Genomic DNA, 10000 nt, shown 5'->3' with positions numbered 1-10000 from the left:
AAAATGAATGGGAATGACTCGACTTGTTTTAACCACGATTGGAGGATATGTTAGTCGAATACTAGTTTTCATCATTAATGACAGGTACTTTAAGAAGAACAGGGAGGGAGTGGTGTTCGAGTATCCTTGCAGCAAAAAAGCATGTCTTTTGGGTTTGGATTTATTATTATGCAAAACGCAAATGCTTTGTTTTGTACACCAACATGTCCGTCTAATCCCGTGGGTGCAAGCCAAGAATACTGTGACACGGCAAAAACAAACTTGGGTCCAAGGAAAGTGCACAGATGTGCGATGAAGACCGCTCGGAAGCGCAGCTACGACTGGCAGAGCAGCAACTTACCTTGAGCTTCTGTGGTACGAAGTCCCAGGGTCTTGATGCTGCGTACATTCGGAATATCTTCCCTTTGTCCACATGGTCTAACAGGCGTTCAACCAACAGGTCAGCGGCACTGTTTTCAGGCGCACAGGCAAGAATGATACTTGAATCTATAAGACGGTGCACCTGTGTGTATGACGCGAGAAAATGGAAACATTTTGCATCTTTAAAACAGATTGGCTAAAAAGTATCAATGATTGCGTAAGACATATACGAGTGAAAGAAACGGCTGCTCGCAACCTAGGCATATTACTTTCCCCGTATTAACCAATCACAGACAGGGTTCTATTGTCAAGAACCCTCTCGCGGCAAATCGGCCTTGAAATTCAAGTCCGCATTGGTCCGACTCCAGTGTTCGTCTCTCCCTGATTCCCAAAATAACGTCTTTCTTATTCTTGTTTATCAATTGATGCAAGCTCACGAAATCTAATATTCGAAAGCATGTCTCTCTGGAAGCCTCTGAATAATAACAATATTATCATTATTTGTCCAATGTTGATACTGAAAAATAGAATGGCTTGGTTTAATTTCGAACTATGCAAAAGGAAAACAACAGAGTTGAAGCTTTTAGGGGAATATTTTGTATTTCCCTTGGTTTTTATCGAAAAAATGTAAATTATATTCCTCGGAACCTCGACTCTGTTTTGATATACTTGTGAGAGAACAGAGAAAAAAAATCTGTTAGAATAACCAAATCTAATGGCTTGTTGGATGAAGAATAGGTCTCCAAAAGCCATCAGACAATGCCACATAAATGTGTGACGTGAGGCTTAATAGTCGCGAACTTCTCGGGAAACAGACTTCCGATCTAAATGTATCTTTTGTAAAGTTCATATGGCCAACGCCCCTACACTACCCTCCCCCCCCCCCCCCCGTCCCTAATTTTCTCTTGGGGGAGGATTAAGTGACATCTGCACGACAAGAGACTAGCACGGAAGGCGAAGCTATGACCTTCCGATGTTTGAATGCGTCCCCATTGAGTACCAGGAGTAGTATACGGGTGATGCTTCCGGGGCCCAAGCTGTTAGAATAACGGAAAAAGCCTTTTTTTTTGTATCAGCCTCCTCGCTCCTTCTGCAGTCGTTGCAACGAGGTTGGGCCTCAGAAGCATCATCATCTGTATTCTACTCCAGGAGACTCGTTGGAGGTAGGCCAGACACTACATTAGGTTCAGGGCGTATACGTCCCGAATACCATTTGGACTTAAAATGTCGGAAAAGTTAACTTCTTAAAACATTGATAAGCAGGGAACGAGGGGTTACAGTTCTACCGAACCGGTAGGTTTGAAGAGGAAACTCGAACTATGCGAAAAATGCACAACTGAACAATAATTCATCAGATGCTTGAAAGAGTTTTCACTTTTCAAACACCGTTTATATTATAATGAAACGAAAGTTCACAGCTAACTATTTGCGATATATAAAGGAAATATCCACGCGAAATTCAGAACCTTGAGAACAAAGTTCAAAACTGGCACGCAGATTTGAATACTCGGTTCAAATTTCAAAACTACTGGTCACGCCTGACGTGTGGCTTGACTGTTATTGTAATTATGCCATGGCCTTCGCGGCACGTTTTGTATCAACGATCAACTGATGTGAAGTCACAAAAAAGGCGGCGGATTCGCAAATGACTCAAAGAAAGTGGAACCATGGAAGGGAAATAAAGAAAACTGATATAGCACTAACCTGTTTGATAGCTTCTACTAACGTAACAGTTTTTCCAGTGCCAGGGGGGCCAAAAACGAGATAAGGGGCAGGGAGAGACGATCCTGACACGATCCTCTGGACTGCCAGTTGCTGCTCACTATTGAGATTCCGGTCATAATAGCTGTTGATATTAAAATAAGACAGTACGTTTTTTAACATTCGGCCAGAAAGATTATTGAGCCCACAGATTTCATTCAATGTTCTTTATGCATAAACCGTTTTGGATTGGACGCGACTTTCCTGCTGTATGCGAAAATCATTTAGCGTACTGGACGAGTGAACTGCATGTGGTCGTACCAAGGTCCCTTCAGTGGAATTTCCAATATTTTACAATTTTTGCGGCTTTCTCGTGGAAGCACTAACCGGAATTGTCCGTTGAATGTTTCCAGCTGTTCAACATCTCCCTCTTGCGGAAAAAGAACGGGTCGCATTTCTGAACCCAGGCTGGCGATGTTTTCACACGCACGGTGTTCCATCTGTATTGGCAACCGAGTAAATGTAAATTGTATGTCGAATTTTTTCCCTTTCACGAATGGCATGCTAGGAAAAATAGTTAAAAAACAACAAAAAATGGTTATGCTTTTGTAGGCGGTAGTCGAACTGTTTCCACCACTGACGGTCTGCTTAATTAAGTACGCTCTGCTTAAGTACGTCGCGAGTGTACAGGTGTCTTTGGATTTGAGATCCCGGCAGTGTCCTTCATATACAGTCTCTCCCGAGTTCAGCACCGCGACCAGTTTGCTCAGTTGTAAGAGTACTGGATTTTGGTGCAGGAGGTCGTGGGTTCACGTCTCTACAGCAACAAAACTCAGGGTCCTAAAATAACAGAGGAGAAGGTGCTGCCTCTGCAATGACATCTGCAAATGGTTCAACTTTCTAGTCTTCTCGGATAATGAGGATTAACAGTAGGCCCCGTCTCACATCACTTGTGTGGGACGTTAAAGAACCCACATACTGATCGAGAAGAGTAGCGGACGTAGTCCACGGTGTCGTGGTCTCTTATTCATTCTGTTATGGGGGCACCTGTAAATTATTTTTGTCATTCACTTAATGTAATCTGCACGGCTGCCATTTGCGCCATAAAGCAGTCTGGCAAAGTCCCTCCCCCCCCCCCCCCTACAAAGTGTTGCACATTAACCCTGAAAATCCCCTAGGGGGGTGGTTAATTGAAAAGTTACTCATTCAGCGTGCAAGTTTTGAATGCTCTCGGCCGTGTGTTACTCACGGAACCTACCATTCCCTGAAGCTTTCCTACGGCCCACTGGGTGGTAATTTACTTTCTATTTTTGTTACTAATTAAATTTGCCTTAACGTTACCACCTCACTGTTCTATTTAGGGATGTCTTAACTCTTATATAGAGGATTGGCCGAAAAAATGGGAAAACCACTGGTCAATTTTTCCCCGTTACAATTTGTTCCTCAAACTGGTCTTTGTTTTTGAATTTGCTATTTCCCGAGTCCCAAGGGAATTTTTAAAACTCAATTAACTGAATTACTCAGCGCGAAATCCAAGTTTGACATCCAGTTGCTGAACTTTGTGCACGATTCCCTCGTATCGTCGTTTCAGCACTCCAGATTCGTATGCGAAGATCTTGTCACCACGTAACACAGATGGGCGATTTTCAGCAAGGCCTGGTACCTAAAATATAAGGCATCGCATGTTATATGGAGTGGGAGGCGCGGTGGCCTCATGGTTAGTGCGCTCGACTCGGCTCGGGTTCGGGTCCTGGCCGGGGACATGGTGTTGTGTTCTCGGGAAAGACACTTTACTCTCACGGTGCCTCTCTCCACCTAGGTGAATAAATGGGTACCGGCGAATTTAATGCTGGGGGTAACCCCTCGATGGACTGACATCCCGTCCAGGGGGGAGTAGAAATACTCCTAGCGGCCTGATGGACCTTCTAGGCTCGTAGCAGACTTTACCTATGTTCTATGGAGCCAATAGCATCCGGCGAAGTCTTTGTTGTAACTTGGAAACCAATCTTTTTAACTCGGAAGAAAGCCGCTCAGTCTTAAATAAGCATGGAATTACTCTCTTTCTTTCGTGACAATAGTAATTTCGCTCATGCTTTGCCTCTGCATTTCGTATGTTCAGTGATGTCTGGCTTACAAAAACTTGCGCCACAGTTAATCCTGAGCCAGTCAGGAGAGAGGCTTATTTTTTCACATTGACAGTACAGAGTTGCACCTACAACTACGGTAGGGTTACTAAAATACATTCTTACTATACATCCTTCCATGCCTACACGCAGACACACACCTACATACACCCATACACATATACCTACGTGCTTACAGTACTGAGCAGCAAAAGCAGAGAATGGGCAGCGAAGGTTATTTCAGTCAAGGGACTCGGATCAAAAGCGGCAAGAGAGAGGATGAAGATCCGGGGAATCAAGAAGGCGGATAGTAGGCGGCTAAAAGTCTTCCCACTTTTTTTGTCAGACGCCAGCTTTTCTTTCGATGTCACAAATCATCTTAAGATATATTACATATCCTTGTAGCTTGGTGTCACAAAATTCTTTTTTTTTTTTCGCTTTTGTTCTTTGTTTCATCAGCTGCATAGTTTATTTAGCGTTAATTTCGTATCGTAGCCAACCGTAATTAGTACCTTAGAAAATAGTTTGTAAGTTTATTTGTTCTTTAAAGTCTCCATTGTGAAAATACTGTTGTAACCTGTGTTGTAACTATAGGATTGTAAGTGTCGTGTTTAAACAATAAGTTTGTCAGTAAGTGTTAATTGTAGAAATAATTATTATGTAAAGATATAAATGTCAGTAACGTGTTGTAAGGGTGTGGTGGCGAACAGTTCGTTGACGGAAAAGGCACAGAAAGAGAGAAGGAAGAGTGAGAAGAGATCACCGCTAAGAGTCATTAGTGGGAGCTGTATGAATCAAAGACAAAACCCATTTGTCTGCAGCTGCAGGGGAAGCAGCAGTAGCAACGGAGGAGAAAAAAGCAACCAGAGATTTGTGCAGAAGTGTCGACCGAAAGGAATTCGAAGAGCTGAGAAAAAGCGAAAACAACAGGAAGATTTAATACAAACGTGTGCATGAAATTGCCAAGGAACAGCGGTTTGTTGTTTTGTTTGTTGGTGAGCTTGACTTGGAGAGGAACTTAGAGAACTCGAAAGGAACTGAACTGTTTAATATTGTAAATATACAAAGTAAGGTAATTAGTTTATTAGTGTTGTAATTTAAATATATAAAGCATTAAGTAGATTTAAGTAAGATTAGATAATTTAGTGTAAGTAGCTTTAGAAACTGTTATACGTGTAGTTAATTTATATCTTAGATTAATAGTCGTAAGCGTTTTCTTATATTTATGCTTGTTTGTTGTGCGATTGTGGGAAGCGCTTTGGGTGTAGTTCTTTTGTGCGTATCTTTTTTGTTTTTGCAAAGCCATATATAATAGCTGCATGGCTGCATGTTATTATGAGAGGAATCGGGCGGTAATAAGCTAAGACGATGCAGTTAAGGAGGTCCAGAAGCGGGTTACTTTTGAACAAAACCAGAACAAGTTACTGAGGCTTTCCGGTTCCTCTTGGCAGAAAGAGCAACTGGGGTCATCTTTTATCACAGTTTTACATAGGAAATCATTGGTTGTTATTCGCCTATGCAAAAGTTTAAACTGAAATTCCATGAGCCTAGTGCTTGTAGTGCATTTGGAGGTCAATATATAGGTTTCAGGCCACTTGATGCTTTCTCCTGTTATCATGCTCTCGTCCCGCCCCATCCTTACCAAAGTCATTCACAACAAAGTTGTGCTTGTGTGATTTCCATAAATGGTTGAGTGCCGAGAGTAACCCACAATACTCGAGGGGGCGAGTTTTATACCTATTCTGTAGCATGAGGGGAGATAAGAAGTTATTATGATCGTCTTTTAAATGTTTTACCTTTACAATACCTTTACTATTCCAATCAGAGTGAAAGACAGGGCAATTACCAATTCTAATCAGTGAATTATTCCATAGGCTCTGGCCGAGAAAGTGATTTACGGACGTTATTTTGAATTTGGCCCAGGTCATCAAAACTTCCTGCCTGAATCTATCCTTAACCTTGACAAAATTCTTTGTATCCTTGATATTGAGGTTGCCAGTAAAAACCGCTTCTCTTCCGAAGTTCTCAAACTCGAGGTAAAAAAATAGCTTCCACTTGCTTTTTATTCTTTTTATCCATATGGCTTTTAAGGATTTGCTGAAGGATTTATTGTCGATCATTTCGAGGCTCCCTTGTTTTAGTCGCCAATCATAACATTTCTTTTAATTTTGTCCCCTTTTCCATTCCAAAGGAAGGTATAAAATAATTTATTAACTTCGGTGGTAGCCTTTTCGTTCAAAGTTAGTGGAGATAGAACATAGACTAGTAGAGAGGCAACGAGACTTTTTAACACTGCTATTTTTCGGAATAATGGTGAGGCTTAGATAAGCCGTCCAGCAACTTAATATATTCCTAATGTTTTCAACTTTTTCTTCATAACGTAATGTTATCATTTCTTCCGGTTTAACCAAAAACCAAAGTACTAAAGCTTTTGCTTTATGTTTGGGCTATTTGAAATTCCTCTGGGTGAGCAACACTTAGCTGCTGCCAGTTTTAGAACCAATCCAGAGAGCCTCCGTGTTTTTATCATTTACTTTTATTTCAAGCCAGATAGGGCATAAAAGTTATCCACTGTTTGAGGGCAAGCTTCTAATGATTCTTTCGACCCATTTAGTATTGGTGTTGTGTCATCTGCACATTGCCCCAATTTAATTTCCTCATTTTGTGGCGGATTTTATTAGTTAATATTTCGACAGATTAAACAAACAAATACGGCGAGAGTGGGCATCCTTGCCTAACTCCTCTTTGAATTTCGAAAAAGTTGCTTGTCCATCCGTTATTCAAGATATAGTGTCACCATTGCAATATACGTGGACCAAAAAAAAGAAGTAATCCTGGAGGTATTTTCTTTGGCATAGCGGCAAATGACGCTCTCTATCAGCCTATTGTTTTCCCTACTGTTTATAAATTTAGGCAGAAAGGGTCTTAAACGGTTTGCGATGGCTTTAGTTGCTAATTTGTAATCACAATTAAGCAATGTTAACGGCCTCCAGTTAGCTAAGGCTCGCCGTCGTTCTTCGGAATTAGCTTGGTGATACCTCTTCTCTGAGTAGTAGTCTAGAGACTGAGTTTACCCGTTTCATAAGCAAAATTTAGTCAGTTGATTAAGGTGGTGGCTATGTCTTTCCAAAATATTTTATAAAATTCTTCTGGTAGCCCATCTGTGCCAGGAGACGTCAATTCACGTCGTTGTCAGGTCGAGGACGGCAAAGAAATGTATCAAAATGCAAAACTCACGTGCAGGGCGTGCACAGCCTTTGTTTTTGTTTATTAAGTCTATTGTTTTGTGGCGTTTTCGTAGCCGTCATCGTCGTCCTATTGTAAGATCCCTGATGATCCAATCAGAAAACGAGCGTCTTAAGGCCGTTCGCGCCCATTGCTACTGCGCATTTTTTCACGCATGTCACGCACACGTCATGCATGCATCGCAGACCATGAAGGTACACACGATGCTAAAGGCGCAAACATTTTCCACAAGAATGGAACGTGAAAGCTTGTGGCATCATGGGATATTTGTGGACCCAGGTCTTTTCGGAAATGCTACGCAATGACGTGACAGTGCGAATATACCGTCGCTTTGAGAACTTCGCACCGATTTTACTCTCTTGAATGCTCGGTGACCCCTATTTTTCTTTCCGTAGATCACTTCCTTTTCTGATTTTGTCCATTTTAACAAAAAACGAAAAAAATCTGTTCGTGAGAAGTTACAAATATTTCGCCTTTTATGCTCTCGTGCGACCGAAGTTTTCTTTCTTAGACTAATATGTATCGTTTTTCAAGGTCTATTTCACCTCAGAAAAAGACATCAGCTGGAAAGGGTAATTTAGTTATATTAGTTATGTTGAATTGAGTACGTTTACCTGATCTAAATTTCACTAATGCAGCTTTTTTATTGCTGACAACTGTAAGCTAAGATCGTCTTAAAGTAAAGCAATCTTCTAAAAGTGCAGCTCATGATCTCGAAAACGAGCACGGTGACACCCCTTTTTTTTTTGCCTTTTTGGCAAAACTAGATCATTACCTTTCTGTGTGATAAGTTAAAAAAAAATCTGTACGTGGGAACATTTTGGGCGCGAACGTCCTTAAGGGATGTTTGGTGATTATAGTAGTGATTTCAATCATTTTTACCATGTCACATATTGGGTGCAGGGCTGGCGTGGTGGGGAGAGTACTTGCCTCTCACCGATGTGCCCCCTGTTTGATTCTCAGACTCGGCGCCATATGTGGGTTGAGTTTGCTGGTTTTCTACTCTGCACCGAGAGGTTTTTCTCCGGGTACGCCGGTTTTCCCTTCTCCTCAAAAACCAACATTTGATTTGGTCTACAGCCCCTTGGTGTGATTGTGTTGTCAGTTGTCTTCCTCGTGAATCTTGTTCTCTCTTGTTCGGGCGTCCGGTATGCGAGGAGAGGTGGTTTTTTGAATATGAGGGCCAATCTTCCTTTTGATTGGAGAGAGTTCCAATTCTTATTTGCTATTTCGGCTATAAATGTGGAATGTATAGAGAGGACCTCGATGTAGACTTCTTACTGGTCCGACTGGGCAATATTACGTTTCGGCCCTTCAGCTTTCTTTAGATAAAATGTTATGAAAGAGTTCCATGTAATGTTGAGGCATTGCAAGAAGCGTTGGGAAAAGAGGAATCAATTTCTACTTCTCGAAACGATTGATGCAACAAAGTCTGTCTCAGGGTATGTTTGAGAAATTTTTTTGTGTTAACTCGTGTCGCAATAAATTGCGAAACAAGTCGCATGAAAGATTGCCCACGTGTAGCATTTGGCGCAGAAAAAAATATACACTTACTTCCAAGAGGAGGAACCTTCTATCTTCTCTGTCCTGTTGAAACTCAACTTCTTTCATATCATACTTCCGTATGTCCTTTTGCATCTGAAGTTCTTCAATATACAGAAGCGTACTGAACTTTTCCTGATAACAGCCGAAAGTTAACGTCTTTCTCAGACGCTCCCTAGGGGAAAAAGCGGAAAATACTCTTGTTTCAATTTAAGGGACTGGACACCAATTTATGGTCGCATGGTGAGACATTAGAACAATTGGACAGTCAATGAGATCTATCAGACAGAGCACTGGGAACTCTGGGGCCGAAGCACTTATGCGTGAAAATTTAAGGTGTTTCAGGTCAGTTGTTACAATTTTGATCAAGTCATCACCCTCTTTCTTGTGTCCCAAATGGGACCAAACGTTTTAAGCAGTAGCAGTAGCAGTAGCAGTAACAGTAGCAATAGCAGTAGCAGTAGCAGTAGTAGTAGTAGTAGTTCGCTTCAAGTTTAATTCTTGGAGGTAAAAGGCTGCTCTCAGGCGAACAGTTATTTGTCAGGGTGATTCTGTCAGATTTTAGCTCGGAATTAGTTTCTAGAGTTGCTGAAAGAGGATATTTCATGGCAGGACTTTCATTTGAAAAGCTACGGCCAAATTGAAACCGCGAAAGTTCTTTGCGTATCAATACTTCAAATATGTTATGTATTTACAAAAAGCGAGAAGTCTCCAACTGTTCAGTGTACTAGAAGCTAGCTAGCCCTGAGTGTTCAATACAAAGAAACTTGCATGGCCCTGGAAACCCCTGACAATCCCACACTCACTTTAGTCCTTCCGCTACTTTATTGCTTTTGATAATCTGGGCTTTAATAGTAGGAGGAATTTCGTAATTCTTTGGCTTTCGCCACATGACCAGACCATTTCTGGCCAACCTGCATCGAAAAAAAACGGAAAGAAAGTAAGTAAAACAGAAACGTTTTGGATTCACATTTGGACAAACTCGCTGACTAAGACCAGCACTTTATAGATACTTCGGCCATACACAC

General features: G+C 41.5%; 1 protein-coding gene across 4 annotated transcripts in view; it reads right to left on the bottom strand.

Annotated features, from left to right (window-relative positions):
* The window catches only part of LOC137993709 (putative helicase mov-10-B.1), a 58248-nt gene that overhangs the window by 14720 nt on the left and 33528 nt on the right, over nucleotides 1–10000 (bottom strand). For all 4 annotated transcript variants that reach the window (XM_068839690.1, XM_068839687.1, XM_068839689.1 and 1 more), the window contains 6 exons: nucleotides 9779–9886; nucleotides 8985–9147; nucleotides 3582–3724; nucleotides 2449–2625; nucleotides 2065–2206; nucleotides 341–502 (listed from right to left, as the gene is read on the bottom strand). In XM_068839690.1, the coding sequence (XP_068695791.1) occupies nucleotides 341–502; nucleotides 2065–2206; nucleotides 2449–2625; nucleotides 3582–3724; nucleotides 8985–9147; nucleotides 9779–9886 (895 nt within the window). The remainder of the gene's footprint in view (nucleotides 1–340; nucleotides 503–2064; nucleotides 2207–2448; nucleotides 2626–3581; nucleotides 3725–8984; nucleotides 9148–9778; nucleotides 9887–10000) is intronic.

The sequence above is a fragment of the Montipora foliosa genome, chromosome 2 (assembly GCF_036669935.1).
Source record: "Montipora foliosa isolate CH-2021 chromosome 2, ASM3666993v2, whole genome shotgun sequence".
NCBI lineage: Eukaryota > Metazoa > Cnidaria > Anthozoa > Scleractinia > Acroporidae > Montipora > Montipora foliosa.
The sequence above is the reverse complement of the archived record's forward strand: the minus strand, read 5'-3'. Positions and strand labels throughout refer to the sequence as shown.